Genomic DNA, 24097 nt, shown 5'->3' with positions numbered 1-24097 from the left:
ACCTGTCAAAAAATTGTTTTGAAAAAAGTCTCTTATGCTCACCAAGGCTGCATTTATTTAATCAAAAATACAGTATAAACAGTAATATTGTAAAATATAATATTACGATTTTAAAAATAACTGGTTTTTATTTGAATATATTTTAAAATGTAATTTATTCCTGTGATGCAAAGCTGAATTTTCCATCTGAAAGCAATGGCTTGGCAATTTCGTTTTAAAGAGAGAGCAACTTATTACATTTTGATGAACTCAATTAAAACAGAATGGCTATTAGAAAAAAGGTCTTTTAATTTAACGTTCACGCATTTGAGGAGTAACGCATCTTGATGCTCCATGACGTTTGTATCGTGATGCAATTCCCGGCCCTGTGGCCTCACGGTAAGTGCATAAGCTCCAAACACACTGAGATCTCCTTCATCTAACCTGATCCTACTGCCATTCCCTTCTGTCCCCTTCCTACTGTCTCGATCGATGAAAACAAAACAATGAAAGGATTAAAATAACTCACTTTACCACAATATTTCCCAGAGTCCTTGGTTTCACCTGTTGCATATCATCATCAATCACTGTCACTATGAGACAAAGATAAAGAAAGTGCTTTAGTCGTTTATTGAATTATCTAGCTATTACAACCTCAAACGTCGATCAACAACAAAGAGTTTGTAATAAACAAATGGTCAGCCTCACACGCGTCACGTGAAGAGTGCCACAGAACAATGTAGAGGGATCTCACCGTCGTATCCAGGCACGGCTTTACCGGCCGTACCGGCAGGGGGAGCGAGTGAGCAGCCCAGACCCACACAGGACGCAGTGATGGAGGAGCCGCTCTCTACAACAGAGACAGATGAAAGCTGCATAAGCAGGTCATTCAGAAGGAGGCACTCGTGTCGCAAACATAAGCTCATTAACATATATGTCTACCGATATTTGCACATCGATGACTTTTCATCGTTCAGCAACTTTGAAGGGGTCTTGTTGCTCATTTCCCATGCAAAGACTTTAACTAATCAGAAGAAAGGGCATTAACCTATCTATAGAAATCTTAAAGGTACAGTGACGCGTTTAATTCTAAAGGTCAGAGAGAGGGTAGACAATAGTGATGCAAAACTACATTCAGACTGTTGCATATTGTAACATGTAACAGCAGCACTGGTAACATGTTTAATCTGCGTTTGTCAGGTCGTGGAATGTCTGAGTTTGAAAAGACTCTCGCTGAGCCTGCTGCCATTTAAGTCATCATGAAATGAAAATGATATTTATTCATCTTTTAATAGCAATAATAATAATCACATTTATAAATGCATCTTATTGTGAAAAATTCAGTTGAGTTATTGCTCACTAAAACTATTACAAATAGTTTTCAGTCATTGAAATACAGCTGAAATGAAATAAAATATCAAATAAAAGTTACAGATAAAAAAAACTTTAATTTAAAAAAAAAAATCATTAATAAATGAAGTTTTATAATGATTAAAACTGAAATAAAAATAAAGCTAAATAGAAATATTACATGAAGCTAATTCAAAATATTCATAAAACAGTATGTTTTATATCGGTGACTACCCGTGCTGGTTCAAAAATGAGTTACAGGATTAAATTACTGTGGAAATGCCATGAAAAAGGTCCATCAACTACAAGATCGCATTCATATCCGCCTCCATCCAATCAACAACTGTTGGATTAAAACAAGTCCGCACCCTACTTTCTTTCCGTAATCAGTTTCCTCGGATGTACATCACTTCAGCAGTTGCCTCAAATGACACATCCAGAAGCACAGACACTTCAAGGAAACTCCATCAGGTGTGTTTCTGCCACAGTAATGCAAGAACGTATAGCAAGTACTGTAAAACAGGACAGCACGTTCACATTGGACTGACCCAGCGTACATATCTGCGTTTGTGTACCTGCATAAATTACGTGTCTGGCTTATAAATAAACATCACAAAAGTTAAAAATATTTCACAATCAGTAGACGACGCAGAGCAAAGCATTCACAAATGGAACACAGACTTGTTCGTCATCTGTCTCGGAGCCAGATGCTACAGGAGAGCTGTGAACAGCATGAGAGAGAGAGAGTGATGAAGAGTGAGAGAAACTGGTAAAAATAGGGAGGCAGAGAGTGAGGCAGAAACTGTTGGCATCGCAGCGTGTGGCGACACGAGTCTGTCTGGCACCGCTGACATATGTGAGTAATGCAGAAAGCTCAAACACTTTTCACAGGTGACGCACAGTGTGTAGAAACACACACACAGAGAGCAGAAAAGTCTGCTATTTCTGAAATTAGGATGTAGGTCATTTACTCACACAACAATTTCTTTCCAACAATTTTCTTGAAGAAAAGTTTGAAGAATGTGCCTGTCCCTCTTTTCCCTGCGATTATAATGCATGGGCACTGGAGCTTATCAATTAGGCTGCATTCAAATATGTCTACTTCACTACTTTTTACGCAAAAAAAAAAAAAAACGGTGAAAAACACTGTAAAATTAACAGTAATGTCCAAATGTCGCTTGTGTCGCAGGAAATCGCCCACTCTCGTGTCGCTTGTAGTGTGAATGCACCTTAATTCGCTCAAGATCTACTAAACGTATGTTTCTAGTAAGTAACTAGATAGAACAGTTTGGGGTGTGAGCGTGTGCAGTTTACGTTGAAGAACAAAACATCAAAGTATCGTCAAGTTATGTTTACAACAGGCTTTATTTTACTCATAAATTAAAAAAACCCATTATAAAACCCATAGAAAAAACGCAGCAAATTAGTCTTCCGGGTTCTGACGTCATCCTTGCACCACTCAGACCCCTTTTGCGCCTACGTCACGGCGCTAGCTGGAGGCAAAACAGAGTAAAAACTGGAGGCGGCCAATACAAACCAGCACAGATTCGACTACATAATAAGGAGCTTAAATTACTATTATTATTATTATTAAATGTCATCTTGTTGTGTTGTTGGGTTCTAGAATCGACAGAATACAGGCTCCAATTTTACATTTTATCGCATAATGTTTTCTAAATTATTGTGATTATGTGAATCATCTATGATTGTTGTTTTGATTGATTGGGACTACACTTTTTGAAGAACCTGGTAAGAAAGGGTAATCAAATACATAGTTAAAAAATGAATATGCTGTATCTGGAATTTTTATGTCAAGAAAATATTCACATAATTACAATTGCACCGTAATGTCACTCTTTACAATGTCGTCTTCTGTCTGGCCTTGGCGCTGGCTAGGCAGAACTGCGGATCGTACCACACAAGTCTTGTACGTGGCCATTCAGCACATAGTTATAGGCATCTAAAGATGTATATGCCCTCGGTTTCTCTTTACGCTCAGTTTCTCTATCGGGCAGGTGTAGAGCAGGCTTCTCAACCGAAGGTAGCGTTGACGTTAATCCTGTCAGATCGTCCATCCATTAACTGAGTGTACGGGTCGGCCAATCTGGTTCCGTCCGTTAAAATGAACTTTTGCAAATAACAATCGCGGTCCTGGAGAGTGAGTGACCTTGCACATTAGGATAAAATTGGATTTTCTCCAGTCATTGTTAAAAAAACAAGCTAACAAAACTTGCAAACTAGCGTTAGTGAAGCGGCCAGAGGGATCGTTCTGCCTCTAGCTAAGCCCCGCCCACACAAATACGTCACAATGTTTACCAACTGTAAAAGGGTCTATAGACCCCTTTTCAGTTGGTAAACATGGTGACGTTTTTTGTGGTCACTCACTGTCCAGGGCCGCGATTGTTATTTGCAAAAGTTCATTTTAACGGGCGGAACCAGATTGGCCGACCTGTACACTCAGTTAATGGATGGACGATCAGACAGGATTAATGTTAACGCTACCTCAGTTGAGTGGCCTGACATCTACACCTACCTGATAGAGAAACTGAGTGTAAAGAGTAACCGAGGGCATATACATCGTTAGATGCCTATAACTATGTGCTGAATGATCACGTACAAAACTTGTGTTGTGTGGTACGATCCGAAGCTCTGCCAAGTCAGCGCCAAGGCCAGAAGACGACCACGTAAAGAGTGACATTACAGTGCAATTTTAATGATGTGAATATTTTCTAGAAATAAAGATTCCAGATACAGCAAATTCATTTCTTAACTAAGTATTTGATTATTCTTTCTTCTACCAGGTTCTTCAAAAAATCTAGTCACAATCAAACACAACAATGCAGGCTATACAATCATAGATGATTCACAAATAATCACAATAATTTAGAAAACATTATGCTCTAAAATTTCAAATTGGAGCCTGTACTCCGTCGATTCTTGCACCCAACAACACAACAAGATGACATTTAATTATAATAATAATATTTTAAGATCCTTATTATGTAGCCGAATCAGTGCTGGTTTGTATTGGCTGCCTATATTTAAGTTTTTTTAAGTTACGTTTTTTTGTTTAATATTTATCATTTATTTTATTTTACCTTTATTTCAATCAATAAAAAATAATACTTTTTAACAGATTACGTTTTAGTTAACAAAAAAAACTTGAAATTTAATTTCAACATTATTTTATTAATAAAAATAAAAATAATGTCATTATGATTAAACAATATATTGGTACCATGTTGATTATTGTAGATATTTGAGTATAATTTGTTTTATTTACATTATTATGAAACAGAAAGGGCAAACTATGCAAAAGCGGCTGTCCCTCTGGTGCACTAGGCGTCCGAATTTCATATTGGTTCATCCCTATAAAATTCTCATAAATGTGAGACTCATGCACTACACCCTAATCATTCCATAGCTTTGTGTTACCAACATACATTTCTTATAAATATTTTTCTCTTGTGCTCCATTGTTAGTCAAGTCAGTCATGCGGATTCCTTTTAAAGGTACGGTATAAAATACAACATGTTTAATTGTAAGGTTCAGAAATAGGATGGAAAACTACAACATATGTTTTGGGTGCAAAAAACTTGAACATTTTAAAATCTAATCAAAGAGAAGGAGTGAGCAGGTGTGCTTAACCGAGTTTTGGTCTTTTGACACAAAAATTGCTAATTTGTTCATTCTGAAGTTCATGTCCTGCCATCACCGGTTATTGCCAGCCACCTGCCGTCAAGTTAAGTTAATTTAGTGGACTGATAAACTTCACCAGAGTCAAAAACCGACAGACTGTGCCAGGGTCCACGCACACGCGGCGTCCGGCTCAAAATACAGGCACCAAACGCTCACGGCCACGTTAAGGTCGTTTGCAAAGCCAGCAGTCATTGACACATACTCCCAACTGGAAACATACCAGTTGCCCGGCAACAGCGGTGACATCAGCAGCCCTCATCACCAAAGCCCCCCACCTCTTCACAGCAGGAATTGCGTCTTAAAATAGCACACAGATTATTATCAGGTCTCAAAAGCGGCAGCCTTTCTTTCATTTTCTGTGTGTGCTAGATGAGTGTTGTCGCTGAGAATAATAATTAAACAACACATTTACATTGTGCGAGTGTGTTTGAGATTGCAAACACACACTGTCTGACTTAAGCAACACGCTCCAAGAGGCTGTGCTATATTTTCAATATAGCCACTAAAAAGCATATTTATATACTATTATAGTATTCATATTTTCAATTCAATTTGAATAGTATCCCATTTTTTTACCAGTATTAATCTTTAAAAAAACTTATACTTTAATAATGTTAAATGAAATCTTTACCCAATTCCAAAACAATTATGCATTTTTCATACTGTACACAATAATGCTGTGATGCCTAAATTCTCTTGTTGCATTTAAAATGACGGATTATTAGTAGAGATACACCGAAACCAATACCAGCATAGGTATCGGACCGATACTGCGCTCGTGTATTCATACTCAATTCTCTGATACCAATAACCGATACCAAGCAGCATGTGCAGTAGTGCTTGTGACAAAGAAACACCCACAAAGGAGCAAACAGAGAGCAGAATGGATATATCAGAGAAGGATGTCTATGAAGTAAAGGTATCGAATTAATAGAATGTTGAACAAATTAAATATTTACGCCTATATATCTGGTGTGCGAAACACGCAGAGTGGATTGAACGCGCAGCGGCACAGACGCCCAAGCTTGTCGTGCGCATTCCACAAACATAACTGGAAAGTTTGTAGTTTGGTCAGCTATCACAATAGCAAAGAAGGTAAAACAAGGCACATATTACTAATGTTAACTAATGGTAAAGACAGAGAAAGAGAGAGAGAGAGAGAGAGAGAGAGAGAGAGAGAGAGAGAGAGAGAGAGAGAGAGAGACACTTGAGAGAGCTCTTGATTGCTGATCACTCATGGGTCATTTGGATTAAAACTAAATCATACATGCAAGTAAAAACTTAAACTGTTACGTGATTTATGTATAACAAGTGGTTCCCAACATTTTTACAGGACAAGAAGTTTACTGTGTGCAAACATCTCATGCACTTGAACACTGAATTGAATTCTCTTTCACGTCTTCTTGCGCTTGAACTGACAAATTCATACAAAATTATGTAAAAACGCCAGTCTTGGCCGGTATCCTAAACATAGTTGGTAATGCCTTAAAGGGATGGTTCGGAGTAAAATCAACCTAGGGTCCTTTGCACCATGACTTCGAGCCAAACACCCCCCAGAGAAGCTTTTTTAGAGAAATCAGCCAGATGGCTTAGTGCAGGCGCTAATGGATCCAAGGATGTAACTCGTAAATTACCCCACTAATAAAGCCCAGAATGGTACCAAACTTATACAGTAGTACAAATAGGTTCTGTACTCATAAAACGAGGCATTGGAAAGTTTGTAAGTACATCAGGAGTTTATTTAAATAACGCTTGCCTGGCGGCTCATGCTACCTCTAACCCGGACATCGACGTCTCTTCAGGGGTTTGGGAAAAGCACGTAAAAGTCCTGGCAGAAAGCGATGCACGAGGATGTACATAAGGATGTATGTATCAAATGTACGTATTTGATGTCCCCAGAGTGTGTATGTGAGGTTTTAGCTCAAAATACCCCACAGATATTTTTATATAGCATGTTAAAATTGTCCCTTTCTGAGGGTGAGCAAAAATGCACCGTTTTTGTGTCTGTCCCTTTAAATGCAAATGAGCTGCTGCTCCCGGCACAAAGGGCGGAGCTACAACAGCTTGTGTCCTTTTACCTCACACAGACATGCACTGAAAATGTCAAAAACGTTTAGCCTCATATGCTGTCGCGGTGAAGGATTTTCCCTTGCGGTAATTTTGAGTGGCTCAATAGCACGAAATACTGTATGGTGTTATCGCCATTTATTTATTTATATGTATTTGTTGCTATATAAATAAGTGTTATGATGTAGTCAGCATGCACAAAAACAACTACATTTTCAGTAACCAATGTAACCGAAACTAAACAGCGTCTCTGCACATTGAAAGGCTGTCACTCAGCGCGAAGTTACATTGTTACGGAAACAGACTGTCTTTGAGTGAGTCATTAAACTGTTCATTCAACGAACACGTCCAAAAATGCTGATTCATTAAAAAATAGTAATGAAACAAGGTGTTAATTATTTTTTAACTTTGCTTTTTAACTTTCCTTGCCATTAATGCTTGGATAACAAGCCTACGTTTCCTTCCATTAATAATAATAATGTCTAGTGCGGTACGTGGCTGTGATATATATAAACCTACCAATGTCCGTTGCCATGATTTTTGGAATGACTTATCGCAAGAGGAAAAAATGACACTGTAGTCACATAACATCGGTTAATGGAAACGGCGTCATTTCGCAATAGTTTTTTATTGATATTTAATCAAATAGTCTAGTTATCATTATTAACTTATTTAACATTCAATACACATGCACGAAGTTCAAAACAAGAAGGCTATAACCATATGAGTTTATCGCGACAGCCCTACTCTTATGTTCAAACCAGAGTCAGACAATGATGGAGAGACAAGAGAGAAGAAGTGACAACATGTAAAATGCAACAGGACATTTCTGAATGGTTAGTTGATGAATTTAGGTAGCTTACGTGTAGTTATCGTCTAGTCATTGATTAGCATATCCTATCATGATAATCTGTAAATCGCGTACATTTTAGGGTTGGTGATATCACTAACCCGGGAGGAATGTCGTGTAGCCGGCCGGCAAACCAGCCGTTTGTTGTAGTCCTTAAAAAGCTATTTCTTTAAAAGAAAATAACTCCCTTTGCTTTGAACTTTGATTGTTGCAACTTTGCAGATGTTGTTTACGCTCAAACAGCAACATTACACACTAACTAAAGTAAGAAACGTGAAATTATAATCAACCACCCCTTTAAATGAAAGATAAAATATGATATAGCAATAGAATGAATAGGGAAAGTAACAGAAACTCATACAATACATTTTAATGCATAATTAAACATGAAAATAATTGAAGGAAATATATATTTGTTAAACAATGAATATGATTCATATTTTTTTTAGTTTCTCTACGTAATATATTTAAAATTTACAAATGCAAAGAAAATACAGGTGTCGTTATCGGCAAGTACCAAAAATGAAAGTATCGGTACCAGCCTTGTTCTGGAAAAAGTGGTATCAGAGCATCCCTAATTTTTTGTGTTTAACTTTTTATCTATTTAGACAAAACAGTAAACCTGTTATATTAACTTCTGTATTCATCCTTAAGATAAAGCATGCAAGTGTGTGTGTGTGTGTGTGTGTGTGTGTGTGTGTGTGTGTGTGTGTGTGTGTGTGTTTGTGGTGTGTGTGTGTGTGAGAGAGAGAGAGAGAGAGAGAGAGAGAGAGAGAGAGAGAGAGAGAGAGAGAGAGAGAGAGAGAGAGAGAGAGAGAGAGAGAGAGAGAGAGAGAGAGAGAGAGAGAGAGAGAGATGGAGAGAGAGACTGTCACAGCAGCTTGACTTCTGATATTGCAATCCACGCATGAGCCTGGGGAACTTTGTGCTAGTAATGACATTGATAATGAAGGTTCAAATCACTTCCACTTTACTTCAGAAAAGCTATCACACCAGCGCAACCAAACTGCTGTTACACTACACCTCATCAGCTCTTCTAATCAAATCTCGCTCTGTGCCGCTGAACGATTCAAACACACCGTGGCGTTTGTGTGTTTGCACGCCGAAGTGGAGACGTGCCTGTTATTTCAAGATGTGTAATAATACGACTCGTCTCGTGGCGATGCATAAACGTGCTTTTAATCATGAATTGGATGGAGAGAGGGTGAAATTATAAATGGAGGACAGGACACACACAAACAGTGAAGACAGAATCATTCATCACATTAAGTACTTTAGCCTCTTTGAACCTGCGCTCACACACAAACACAGATGTACGAATTCATCGTTGTTCCCGTTCATGCATTAAGATCTGACACTGGTTTTAAATTTGTGCTGTCGAATGACAAACAAAGAGTTTACAAGTACCAACTAGAAATATGGATGTGAGAGCAAGGGGAGAGGTGATTCGGTTAATTTTGTACAAATACTCGGTCAAGCTCGGCACCCGTTAATTTCTCTGAGATATTTATGAGCTGAATATGTTTTGCGGCCAGTATAGAACGAGGAGGTAACCCAATTCATTATGTATGTGATGGCTTATGCATCATGCTGGCAATAGGGGTTATGAATATCAAACGAAGTGTACTGTTTTTCAGACAATCCATTTCAGGCTTGCCAGAGAAATAAGGGTGATTTTAAGGTCAGGAACTTGCAACATGAATAAACAAACAACAGAAAGTTGCACCTTTAGCCATCTGCCACTTATTTTAGTGAAGCGTACAGAAACTTAGAGTTGTATGAATCTGTTTTGTACTGTTTTCAGTTATTTCTTTTCAACTAAGGCAGGGGTGTCCAATCCTGCTCCTGGAGGGCCACTGGACAGTTACCCTCCAGAACTGAGTTTCGACACCCCTGACGACACTAAGCTGTTACACGGTGCCATTACGACGTTTTTTTTCTTTAGTTTTTTACTTATGCCAGACTTGTTCATTTGTTATAATCTTATCTTTGTAAGATTGTAATCAAAGAAAATCAAATAAGAGTAAAGAGTAAAGTATGTTCCATTTAGTCATTTAGTCATTTCCACAAATATACAAAACATGCTTATTTTTGAATACGGTGCCACACAAACGAGTATTTGATCTGCTTAAATCAGACATTTTTTTGACTCATAGTCTGCTGAGAGGAATCACATTGTGCCAACAACTGATATCAATAGCAGCTGATTTTCAACAGCTGAGGATCAACCTTCATCTTAGGATTTGTTCAGACATTTTTTGGCATACCTGAAAGAAATCTATTTGTTTGTACTATGAACAGCAAAAATAAAACTCTATGAAATTCTGGTTTAAATTCAAATAAAGTAAATTTGTATGAAATTACAACACAAGTCATGATTAACATAATGTACAGTCCTCTCTTTTCACAATGACAGCTGACAGTGGTTATGAATAAAGTGTTGTGCTGATGCTTAAGTTATTACTATGGCAACTGATGTAGTGAACAATCAGTCCTAAAGACTTAATCTGAGAAAACAGATCTGAATGACTGTGAACAATGCCTTAAAAGACAAGATGACATTATGAAACATGCAGCAGGAAATTACAGCAGAAATGAAATAGAGTGTAGCAGTGACTCACCAGTTTGCCACCAGTGATCCAGCACTGGGACTCCAAAACTCCTCTTGGCCCATTCAAGGGTCTCTATGTCACAGCGCTCTCCGGCTACAAACAAGCTCCTCAGCCTAGAGAGAGAAAGAAAAAAACAGCTCTTAGAAAGTCTGTAAACTTCAGAGCAGACTCACGTGTCCCCAAAGATTTTGCAGACAACAAATGTGTGAAGAACAAGAATGCAGGTCTGCATTAAATATTTACTGAACTCATTTTTGGAGTAAAGAAACAAGAAGAACTGACAAGCGGTGATTGGATGAAGCACAGCGGGTGTAAAGGTGAGGACTCACTGTTCCTGTCATCGATGCTCAAACAAGGATTGGATTAAACCATGCTGCGGGTGGTCACATCACACAATCCTTTCATCTGCTCAAGTCTACAGTAAACTACACCTGATACCGAAGGGACGCTCACTAAGGAGCGAAGGAGAGTAAATTTTTCATCCACATGGTTCTTGAAAATGGATGAGTTTATTAAAAATATGGAAGATTTATACTAGTGCACAATAACATTCTAAAGACTTGTTTTATTTCACATTATTAACATTTTCATAAATTGTTTAGGAAAAGACTTTGATGTTTGTAATAGTATTTTGAGTAAAATGCTTAGTGGCTATTCTTTAGCCAAATAATTTACCTGGTTTTATAAACTTTAATTTCACCAACGAGTACTGATGTATATATATCATATTTTATATATTAAGACCTGAATAAATTAGCTTTGCCACAAAATTAATTTCACCTGCCACAGAAAATGTACTTTGACATTGCCAAAAAAGTGTACAGTTCACTTGATAAAAGGACAACACATCACCATTTCTTACCCCACTCTCCCCTATATCATCCCCCTTCAGAACTGCTTCTCTTTGAGTCAGTGTTTATGATCAAGTAACCATAATAAACCTAAGTTCTTTTCATTGTTTCACTCCAGGGTCAAACAATGCAGAAACTATTCAATTACCTGGAGTCAAGGTCACACACAGTATGTGTGATCTGCATTACAAGAAGCAGGAGTCTGTTGGTGGGGCCAAAACATGATATCTCCCCCCCCCCATCCCAATATCATTGCAGTTATGCGTATGGTGTGAAACAAGCCTTATGTGATCATTAAAATGGCCCATTATGCATTTTTTTGGATATTATCTTTCATGTATTGTGATATAATTTGAATATGAAAGTGAACATGTTTGTGAATATGAAAGTGTTAAAGATCAAAGTGAACGATAAATTAAGTTATTGTCTCCCAAAACAAAGAATCGATTCTGAACTGCCTGAAAGGAGTCGTCAGCAGTTCCAGTCTTACTTCCTGCACAAACCTATGTAGCTTTATAATAAATTTTAAATAATGCCAGCCTATGGCCTCTGGCTGCCGGTGAACAGCGTGTACTTTGACCTGCCCTCAAACACTGTAGTTGTAGCTGAGATTGGAACACTTTGGTTTGTGCTGTCGACATTTCAAGGAGACGCTGTTTTCTGTGCAACAAAAGCAAATCCACTTTGCGAGCACTTCAAAACTACCGCGCTGTAAGCTGTAGACCAATCACAACAGACTGGGCCGACTGACCAATCAGAGCGGAGCAGCTCTCGGAAAGGAGGGGTTTAGAGAGACTGAATCTTTTATCGTACTGTTGCAGAGACTGTGAGAAAAGAGGTGATGCTGCAATGTATATTATGAGAAAATTAAAGTGTTTTTTGAACATGGATGCATGTAAACATTGTAGCAGATCTCCAAAACAAAATGAGGAACCTTTAAAATACCATAATATGGGCACTTTAATGAAATAAAAACAATAAATGAGTGCCATTGCAGCTTACTGTAACGAAAAAAGCTCACGACAACATGGAAATGACGCACTGATGTATATCAAGACAGGATCATTCACTAGTGTACGGCTGGAAAAACTGGAAGAGAAGGCAACTCTCTGAGAGAACAAAGGAAATTAACATTTAGGGCCCTATCTTGCACCCAGCGCAATTGACTTTGTACACCGACGCATGTATCATTCCTATTTTTGATCATTCCTATCCGCGCTTTTCCCTCCACAGAAGCACGTCGCTAAACTAGGGAATGAACTTGCGCTCCCTGGACGGTTCAGCGCAAAAAAAGGAGGCGTGTTCCGGCGCAAACGTTCCTTCATGCTATTTTGCAGGTTTAAAAAACAATTGCGCCACTAACCAGGAAAAAAATAGTTTAAAGTCAGTGGCGCGTTGCGCATGTTATTCATATGCTATTTTAAGGGCGCATGCTTGGCCATAATCAATGTAGCGTCTGCACAACGCGCATACACTTTGATTCTCTCATCTACACAGAAGCAGCAGTTTTCATTTTTGCAAATCATACATTATTACGATAGATAGATAGATAGATAGATAGATAGATAGATAGATAGATAGATAGATAGATAGATAGATAGATAGATAGATAGATAGATAGATAGATAGATTATTTATTATAAAAGCATACATCTAGCTTACACATTTACCCAAATTATCATACGCCTTTTTAACCGAAGTTAATTTGGGTGGGTTTCTCCATCCCCAACTTCCCTGACGAGAGCGTTGCTCTCCTTGGCTGTGAACCGCTCCTGGCGCGCGCCTGGCAAATCCGCCGTTATAATAGGAATCCGCTTTAGAACAAGCGCGCCTGCTCTTAAAGGGAATGTGAGATGACGCTCTGATTGGTTTATTTCACGTTACGCCCAAACCACACCTATGAATAATGAAGCTACTTCAGACCAACCCATTTTAGATTTGCGCCTGGCGCAAGAGTTATTTATCCCGCCGGGAAAATAGCAACAGCGCCAAGACCCGCCCACAAAGTTACTTGCGCTTTGTGTTTTGACACTTGCGTTTCAGATCGTTAAAATAGGGCCCTTAAACTCACTCTTGTGCACTATTGAGACGCAAGTCTCACCTCAGAATTATCCTAATTTACATTTATTTCCCTCTTCCCCCATCCCTTCTCCCTCATGCTGAGATCACCAAAATTCACCCAAGAATCTATATGTCTTATGTGAATAATTATCATACAGTATTACACGTTTGGTATCATTTGAAATGTCTCAGTGCAACTGGTCCAAAGGTCTCATTCCCAAAGAAGTAAAACAAAAGTTAATAAGGTTTTTAAGAGTTTAGAGATAAATTGCACACAAAGGAGTGTGCACTTCCAGGCAAATGGCATCCTGCTCTCAAAGGTGTAAACTCTGAATGCAAATTCTCATTGTTAGCAAATGTTCCATGTAAATCAACTTCTACTCCCAGTAAGTCTGGGACGGTGATTAATGTAAATGCCCACTGTGAACTCATGTTTACATGTGAAAAGAAGTTTCTGTCTATAAAATGAAATGCAACAAGAGGCTCAGTGCGATTTGTAGCTCGAATTGGCCCGTGATCCTGAACAAATCTCTCAGCATCATGTAGTTCCTAATGTCAAGGTCTGCATCTCTCTTTATTCCAGAGCATGTGATGTTTTTTTATCTATTATCTGAGATAATAAATTGTTAACATTTGATTTTATTCTAACAGACTCTGACATTATTTTCAGTAAAGAGTTAAAAAGAATAGTCAAACATTCGCTCACATCATGATGCACAGATGTCATATCATTACCAGATATCATTAAAACCTTTCCATTTATCAGATGAAATAACGAGGTAATGCATATGAAAAATGTATTTTGTTTAATCAAATTACTTTGCCACGAGGAGAGATAGTAACGCGCAAAAACCTTCACCCGCTGACCGGATGCCTCCACTGGGCCGATTGAGTCGGGCTTACAACTAAATTGTGTAAAAGTGTGTAAGTAGGCGAAAAGATTACACTACAACTTGTGCAATAAAGGTACCTTTTGCAACAGTATTCGTGTTTACAAATCCATGGATGAAATAGATTCAGGAATCCATCTGAACAAATCTATCACAGCGACCTCCGGCAGGTGTGGGTTAACATCGGCCTTATGATCTTGGCGAGAAGGCAGATCTTGATCTTACAGCTTCACTGTAGATTCTCTGAGCTGGAAAATTCTATTGAGTCGAGTCGTGCCCTCTGGCATGCATTTAAACCCACACTGAGAGCCGCAGGTTACAGCGCCGACACGAGAGACACACTCCTGGACTGAGAGCCTGTGCTTTTGTGTAAAGTCACGCATTGCGTGGCTCTTTTTGGTCAAGCTGAATTGTCCTTCCTTACATTTCATCTTTTTTTTCCTTGCTTGTATCATTTAAGTTCAAAAATTAAAGTGGCCTATATATTCACTAAGGTTCATTTTAAAGAAACATAGTATAATAAATAACTGACAGAGCCAGAGCCACATAAAGCCAGTTTAAATGGAAATAATGGCCATGTGTTTGTAAGCCCGACTAAAGGTCCAATGGCGGTCTCCAATAATACGGGGAAGGTTTCTGCGCGTTACTGTCTTTCCTTTTACGCAACACAACAAGATTAAATGAAATACATTTTCTCAAATGTATTACCTCGTTATTTCATCTGACTCCATAAATGAAAAAGTTTTTAATGATATCTGAGCATCATTAAAAGTGAGCGAATGTTTGATTATTCTTTTTAACTCTTTAAGTATATTTTACCCGTTCCAGATTAGGAAACTATGGTCCTCATGTCTTCTGTTTAACATGGGTCTCACGAACACAAGCTCATCAGTTTTGATCATCAAACAGAGTTAATTGCTGATATATCGGTCACATTCACACTTACACAATCAAAGACACTTTGGTATAGCCCCCATGGAATTGCATACACTTGAATTTAACTTAACGTTTACTTCAGTAGAGGTATAGCCACTACTACAGATATAAGCTGACCAACATTACTTCTCTTATAATATCTTTGGATTGGCCATGCCATGGTTTCCCACGTACACTTATCTAAAGTAACATTAAATTAAAACAAAGGTAAGACACACACAGATTTAGGTTGGTCAAGCAGCACTTTTGCTATTCTAAACAGAAATTCAACCTCTTGTCTTTGCAAACAAAGTACACTTGAATTAGTGCCAAATATTAGTCGTCACTAATCTGACACAAAACTTGCGGGAACATACAAATCCATTTAATCTACTTGGGAAAACAATTTTAGAGTGAGCCAGAATAAAATCATATGTTTACAATTTATTGACCAGGTAATAGAACAATAATTAAAAATCCAATTCATAGAATAAAATCATCGGTCAATCAAATTTAACAACAACAATTCGGAAATCGAGGAATTATAGAAACATTTACCTGGCAACGAAAAATACACAGGGCGATCGTGTAAGAAGTCTACCTACAGCCTCCTCGAACTTTTTGCCAATTTTCCTTATAAACCCAGATAATTCAGTATGCCAAATGGTGGTGTCTGTCAGTATAATTAGATTTTGGTCCCCTATTGAGGGGTTCACAACTGTGAGATCAGAATTTGAAATTGAATGGGTTCTTGATATCTGTGGAAGGGAAAACTGATTTACATACAGGAGGTAGTTTGAATGGAGGATCTAGGGGAGGGAACACCTTTAAGGGGCACACCACATTTCTCATATTTTATAACTTCTTTTAGCTTTTCATTATCGCTGGGAGAATGAGACCATTTTACCAGGTGCACTGAGACACTTTAAATTATACCAAACATGTATAGTTACTTTCTGTACGCACTTAACATTGCATAGGTTTTCAGTGAGTTTTAGGTGAGGAGAAGCGGGGAGCAGGGGGAGATTGTAAAAGTAAGGTGTGAGCTGCACTTTGTGGTGCATCTCAGATGTTGCTGTTACATATGCAAGAGAGAGTTCAAATGTTAATTCTCAGGAGAGCCTTTTGTTTTCTCGAGAGGTAGCCCAGACTTGCTGGCACCCACCTTACATGTTTATTTTTATAGTGAAAAATACAACTTCATTATTGCTACTATGATTTGCATAAGATATTTATGCAGCATAAACATTCATGAGGTGTCAAAAAATTTAAACGAGCACCATCTACTAAATGACAATCCCTATTATGCTATTATTGGACAGTAATGATGTTACAGTATTTTTTGATCTAGCGGGGTTCACTATGCTGGTAAAACTGTAATTCATTGTATTTTCAAAGCCAGATAATGTGTATGTGTGTGTGTGTGTATGTGTGTGTGTGTGTGTGTGTGTGTGTGTGTGTGTGTGTGTGTGTGTGTGTGTGTGTGTGTGTGTTTTGTTCATTTTTATTTATTGCCTGTTTTTAATTTGGACATTGAGTCTGTAATAAAGTTTGATGATGATAAGTCAGCGAGAGGATGAAAATGGTCACGTAGGTAAAGCTTCAGTTTTCTGCGCAATAAAACTTGATGAACATTGTAGATCACAGGGATAAAAGGATAACGCTACAGTATACCTCCAACGACACATCAATGCAATTCCTTTTCTGGTTCATTTTCTCCAGAGTGCAAGCTTTCATAACCATCTATTAACTGGACATTTATGTAAATGATTAATGGCCATGTGACTGAGCCTTTAAATGGGCACTGAATAGTTATTACAGGCAGAATATCATTTGAGTGCAAGGAAGAAGTGGAATTGATGCTCCATAATGGTGCTTTATTTTAAATCAAAGCCATAACCATTGTATAGCAACTCTATACTGCTTTATTGAAACATGTCCATTACTATCACCATGGTAACTGCTTTTTTTTTATCCCCCAAATGCACTTTCACAGCAAACAGCAACATAGTGTTTGTAGACAGAACATCCACACTAGAATCACACTGTAATGGCATTTCTAAACTAGGGCTGTTTAGTGACATTTAAAGATTTTGAAAGCATTCAAATCTGATAACAATAATTCAATTCACATTACGAGTGCTTATATGCTATATTTTGTTAGACAAAGTAATGATTTGAGGGACAAAACAAAACAGTGGCAACAGACATTAGATAAAATGGAAAAATGTGTACGGTATTTACAGCTATTATTTTAATTTAGGTGTCAACAATGTAGCTCCCCAAACTGCGACTAAGCAGAGAAATGACTTGTAAAACAATGTCATGTTACATTTACCTTAAATTTACCTAAAAATATATAATAATAAAATATAGAGAGGAGTATTTTGCCAAATATATGCACTATATAACATATTATTTAATAATATCACTTAAAACACTATAATGTTATTATTATAAATCTACATTATATTAGATTGACCTGTTAATTTTAACCTTTAATAATAAGCTGACAGGGCTCCCTGTATGTTAACAGCATTAGCGTTTTTTTTCCTTGAGAAAAATTAACATGAAGCTACTGTACCTGATATTTATTCAAATGAATCAACATTGAATCAAGATCGTAATTGAATCACAAGCTTATGATTTTAAATCGTGAAATTTGAGTCAAGCAATAATAAAAACAGTATCCTACCAGTCATTGTACCATGTAAACATTGTAACATGTCGTCACTAAACGTCATGAAATTCTGTTTAGTTACCAAATGTTTTGACAATTACAACACACTTATCGTGATGCAAGGTTTTTTGTTTTGTATTTACAATCCCCCCAAACCACCATAGTTCTCACTACAAGCTAAACTCAAAAAGTTGGCAGCCCTGGATTTTCATTATTTAAAAATAACTAAAGGCAAAAGACAAGATTATGAAAACTTAAATAAATGTGTTATGAATAACTGCAACTGTACTTCCGATGCTGTGCACTCCGCTTTCCATATCAAACAGTTGCTTACTGACATCACCATTAACATTACTGGGCGTTCGTTGCTAAGTTCTGTCCATTTGAGATCTCACTCAATCAGATAATATAGAAGCCTTGCTTTTGCGTGGGAAAGAAAGTATAAGTAATTTTCGTTTTCACTCTGTTTGCTCAGTTTCTGTTTTCCTGAGTTCCTAGTTAGTTACTGTAAGTTTAGTTCTATGATTGTTAATTAGTCCCTCGCACATGTTTCTGTTCAGTTTGATTACCCAGTCTCCATGTATTTAAGCCCTGAGTTTCAATCTGTGCCTTAGTTAAGGTGGTTGTGTTAGTTTGTTCTCCTATGATCTCCTGAGTGTTCCTTGTTTATTTTATTAAAGACTATTTTTGTTCTCAATCTCTTTCTTTGTGCACTCCATTATAGCCAACGTGACACTGAAAGCCTGATGTCCAATAAGTCACCATTTCTTTTGAAAAATAAACGGTCAAACAGCACAATAGCAAAAAACAGTTCAATGCACCAAGGCTGATGTTTACATTGTAAAGTGGCCCCAAGAAGTATTTGGACACATAAGCCACAATTAAAAATGTATTTTGTATTATATAACAATTCATTTTTTCAAATTAATTATTTTTTTAATTATTGTTTATTGTTACATTTATCTTAAAGGGATAGTTCACTTTGAAATTAAATTTTGGTATGTTTTAGCTTACCTGAAGGGCATCCAAGATGTAGGTGTCTTTGTTTCCGCAGTAGTTTCAATTTTGATATTTTTAGGTCAAACCGTTCTTGTCTGACAGTCATATCATGCAGGTCTATGGTTACTGTCTCAAAGAGCATGCACAGCGTCCAAATTAAAACAATTCCCCATTGTCCAAATTAAACAATTTCCCATCGTAAGTACACATTGATGGCCTAAGACACGAAACGAGCAGTTGAGCGGATGGGGAATTGTTTCATTTGGACGATGGGGCATTGTTTTAATTTGGACTCTGTGATTTTTTTTAAATCTCTTTGAGACCGTGACCATAGACCTGCATGATATGACTGTCAGACAAGAACGGTTTGACCTAAAAATATCAAAATTGAAACTACTGCGGAAACAAAGACACCTACATCTTGGATTCCCTTCAGGTAAGCTAAAACATACCAAAATTTTATTTCAAAGTGAACTATCCCTTTAAAGGAATAGCACTGAAAAAAAATATCCCAAAAAACTAAATAAAAAAAATACGGTTTCAAAATATAGACAAAAAGGGCCCTATTTTAACGATTTGAAACGCAAGTGTCAAAGCGCAAAGCGCAAGTAACTTTGTGGGCGGGTCTTGGCGCTGTTGCTATTTTCCCGGCGGGATAAATGACTCTTGCGCCCGACGCAAATCTAAAATGGGTTGGTCTGAAGTAGCTTCATTATTCATAGGTGTGGTTTGGGCGTAACGTGAAATAAACCAATCAGAGCGTCATCTCACATTCCCTTTAAGAGCAGGCGCGTTTGTTCTAAAGCGGATTCCTATTGTAACGGCGGATTTGCCAGGCGTGCACCAGGAGCGGTTCACAGCCAAGGAGAGCAACGCTCTCGTCAGGGAAGTTGGGGATGGAGAAACCCACCCAAATTAACTTCGGTTAAAAAGGCGTATGATAATTTGGGTAAATGTGTAAGCTAGATGTATGCTTTTATAATAAATTGTCTATCTATCTATCTATCTATCTATCTATCTATCTATCTATCTATCTATCTATCTATCTATCTATCTATCTATCTATCTATCGTAATAATGTATGATTTGCCAAAATGAAAACTGCTGCTTCTGTGTAGATGAGAGAATCAAAGTGCATTCACGTTGTGCACACGCTACATTGATTATGGCCAAGCATGCGCCCTAAAATAGCTTATGAATAACATGCGCAACGCGCCACTGACTTTAAACTATTTTTTCCTGGTTAGTGGCGCAATGGTTTTCTAAACCTGCAAAATAGCATGAAGGAACGTCTGCGCTGGAACACGCCTCCTCTTTGCGCTGAACCGCCCCGGGGAGCGCAAGTGTATTTCTTAATTAACCGACGTGCTTCTGTGGAGGGAAAAGCGCGCTTTGCGCGGTTGCAAAATAGGAATGATACATGCGTCGGTGTACAAAGTCAATTGCGCTGGGTGCAAGATAGGGCCCAAAGTCTTTCTGGTCAAACAATTTTAAAGTCACTGGCCCTTGTTTACAAACCGAACAAACGGCAGAAAACTGGGCATACGGTCGTTTCCACACAAAACTGGACATTTAACAAAATGGGCATGAGCGGTGGCTACAATCAAATCTCACGTCATGTTTCAACTCCCATTCGCAAGTTTTTGCGTCCAGCATAGTAAATCTGGTGTTTTTGTTTTTTGAGAAAAGCATTTTGACTGGAATGAAAACATATGAAGCCAAGCCACATATTCATCATTTAAAAAATGTGTTGCCAATGGTAAAATATTTTATTGATAGTGTCATTTAGTCTATCCATAACATTAATAAAGTATTTTCTTGTAGTAAATAATAATTTAATTGTTTGCAGTTATGAGGTTAACAGGTGTTTTTGGTAAAAAATCAATTTCTCTTTCATGAAATTACTTCCTCTTCTTAGCCAGGTTAAGTTTCTCCATGTCATAAACTTGTTATATGGACGTGATATTTAAATGACAACTGTTTCAGACACCACATTTATTAACGTACGATCATTCGTACGATGGGATTGGTGGCATACGAATGTTTCATGAATCACACATGAACCCTGTCGTAAGATGATTTCTGCACTCATTTCTACGTTAGATTGGACCACTATGAGGGGAACTTGCATCTATGAAAAACGTCCTACTTGTTCAGTGTTAAAATAATTAGTTAAAAGTTAAAATGTGTCTCAGAAAAGTACTGTTACCTCTGAGGAAAGCAGCATTATTTGCCACTTGGTTTGATGCTTTGTATCTAATGCATTGATATTCAGATATTTATTATGATATTATTATAAGTGTCCAAAAACTTTTTTTGGGACCACTGTAAATACATAGAGACAGAGATTACTTAAATATACTGCACGTAAACATGTCATTAAATTTTAAGGGAAGCCGTGTTTCCTGTGTAGTCGCCACTGATCCAAAAATAAAACAAACTTGTTTGCAGATGCCTCACTGCATGTTACATGTCGTGGGCCATTATGTGAACAGGTACATGTACAGATTTAAGTTTACCTGCTGAGCGGGTACTGTTTCCCGTGTTCTGCCTGAGGGTCTTGTTGGCGAATGGCTCTGATAGCAGTGGGAGCGGTAAACATGGAGGCTGTTCCATGCTCAGACATCACACGGAAAAAGGCCCCAGGGTCCGGAGTCCCCACAGGTTTACCCTGCGGAAACAGCAACTGCTTAAAGCCTCAGAATGCATAAATGAGGCCAATGTCTTGAGAAACTATGGGAAATGGTTCAATATTATGTTTAAAAAAAAAAATCAACAAAATTACTAAAGATTTCCAATTAAAAAACTACTGAAGATTTCCAGATAGAGTCTTTTGAAAAAAAGTAGAATTTTATATCCTACTGAAGTTGCTATTTCAAAGTGTAATATTTTGCACAACCCTTTGTTGCAAGTATAACAATTTTCCCCAAATTTTTCTCAACAGTCTCCCAGTGTCAGACTGGATCAGCACGGGCATTTACTGCGGTTGGAGAGTGAATATTAAATCAAGGATGTGTTTGAAATGGAGAGTGGTTTGAAAAGGTGCCTGGGTGGCAGATGGCCAAAACGTATGGCAAAGGAACAGAATGATATTGTTGCAGAGATTGCACACACAAGTAGCACTGCACAACGCTGAGCTGTTCAAATATTCATGTTTCTGCCATGCTGCTCAGAGAGAATTCTCTCAGAGCTTAACGATGACTTCATATTACAACAAATCAAACGGATTGCACACAAACCTCTCTTGTTTCTGGAACAGCGTTTGTGTTCATTTTAGTGAGAAAAAAAATGGCCAATCAATTTCAAAGTTATGAGATTTTTCTTAGACAAGCTTTGAACATAGATAACTAATAATTATTGTGACATTTAGGTGTTGTTATAGAAACAAAAATATAGGTCTACCTACGGCTGATTGATTCCAAAGAAAGAAAGTAAAGGGGGAAGAAACATCAGCTTCCCATGGATAGTTGTTTCACTGAACAAGAACAAGAACAAGGTTTTACCTTGATTTACAATGTTCAAAACAAGGTTCTGCATCCGTTGCACGTCGGCATCAATCAGTAATTGGCAGGCGTTTAATGTTTGTTTTGTTTACCCTACTGAATCACTTGCTATGTAATATAAATTATCCAATATTAAATAGATTTCTGATTTTTGAAGTGAGTGATGTTTGCTCAGACAGGTTTTGCCAGGTCTTTGCTTTGCGGTTGCTAAAGTGTTCTGAGGGGTTTTCAGTGCATTGCTTGGTGGTCTTAGGGGGTTCTTCGTTATTGATAGGGCACTGATAGGTAATTATTAGTGTGATCTAGATGGTTACTTACTAGCTAAACAGCCCATAGTCTAAATACTGCTGCTGCTGTTGTTTTTTTTGCTCGCCCATTTTAAAGTGTTCCCCAACCAGGGGAAAACTGTATGATGGCCGGTTGCTTAGAAAGTAAAATCCCACCTATGCTGTCATCCTACAGTATCTTGAAAATTCTGTCATTGTTTGCTCACTATTATGTCGTTCCAAACCTTTCTTTCTTCCTTGTAAATAAAAGAAGATAATTGAAATGTTGGGTTCCAAGCAACATTTGACCCCATTGACTTTATGGACAAGAGATAAAACAATTATTATTATTTTTTTAAACAGCTTCTTTTATGTTCCAAAAAAAGAAAAAGAAAAGAACAGATTTAGGATGACATGACGGTGAATTAATGAAAAATAAATATATATAAACATTTTTGGGTGAACCAATTACTTCAATACGTTCTTGCTAGTGCAATTTGGAAATTTTCAATTTAGAACTTTCAAAAATTAGAGAAAAAAGAACCAATATTTATTGTGATATGCACCACACAAATAAATTTGAACGATTCATATTATTTTGATGTAACAATATACAGTAGTCAACATGTGAAGTGGATCAAAACCTTTCATCAAAGTTCTACTTGGATTTTGAACAAAACCCGTTCTTGCCTTAGGACAACTTTTTGATCGACTTCAAATGTTGACTACTGTCTATTTCCCAGATATTACTTTATTAATTTATTTCAGCTTTAGTCCTGTACAAAGACAACATAAATATCTACAATATTACACTATTTTACGAACAGGGTCTCTTGGGGTGATTATATTTGGGGTTATTGGCATCAAAAAGTTTGAAACCTGTTTTCTTAGCAATCACCACTACTGAATAAATTTGATTAGGTTTGGCATGTTGCATTAGTTAATAGTATAAACCCAATACGACCATAAATGTGCATAATTACAAAAGACATTAATTAAAACAGCCTGAGGGCTTTTTGGTCTGGGCTACGTTTCCCAAAAGCATCGTAAGCCTAAGTTGATCGTAGAACAATTGCCACCAATGGTCTCTACGATCAACTTAGGCTAACAATGCTTTTGGGAAACGCAGCCCAAGACATTAACATTGTATGAGAAATCTGTTGAAATCAAACTTCCACTACAGCAGCCTAATAAATTCTGTTAGAATCTCCCATTTTCTCATGTGGAGCGAAACAACATCTAATCAGCAGAGAAGATGCCAGTGCTGAATACACCTTGACAGAAGACCAAACAGTCTGATCGTCTCCCACCGAGTGCAAATGATTTTAATATTCATGCTGCGATCTCAGCTAAGACTCAATGAGGAGAACTAGTT

The 24097-nt window shown here is 37.6% G+C and overlaps 1 protein-coding gene across 2 annotated transcripts in view; it reads right to left on the bottom strand.

Annotated features, from left to right (window-relative positions):
• The window catches only part of acss3 (acyl-CoA synthetase short chain family member 3), a 36428-nt gene that overhangs the window by 4052 nt on the left and 8279 nt on the right, over window positions 1-24097 (bottom strand). For both annotated transcript variants that reach the window (XM_081364477.1, XM_081364478.1), the window contains 4 exons: window positions 21473-21624; window positions 10567-10670; window positions 734-829; window positions 509-572 (listed from right to left, as the gene is read on the bottom strand). In XM_081364477.1, coding sequence (XP_081220603.1) covers window positions 509-572; window positions 734-829; window positions 10567-10670; window positions 21473-21624 — 416 coding nt within the window. The remainder of the gene's footprint in view (window positions 1-508; window positions 573-733; window positions 830-10566; window positions 10671-21472; window positions 21625-24097) is intronic.

The sequence above is a fragment of the Scardinius erythrophthalmus genome, assembly GCF_964197995.2.
Source record: "Scardinius erythrophthalmus genome assembly, chromosome: 4".
Classification (NCBI taxonomy): domain Eukaryota; kingdom Metazoa; phylum Chordata; class Actinopteri; order Cypriniformes; family Leuciscidae; genus Scardinius; species Scardinius erythrophthalmus.
The sequence above is the reverse complement of the archived record's forward strand: the minus strand, read 5'-3'. Positions and strand labels throughout refer to the sequence as shown.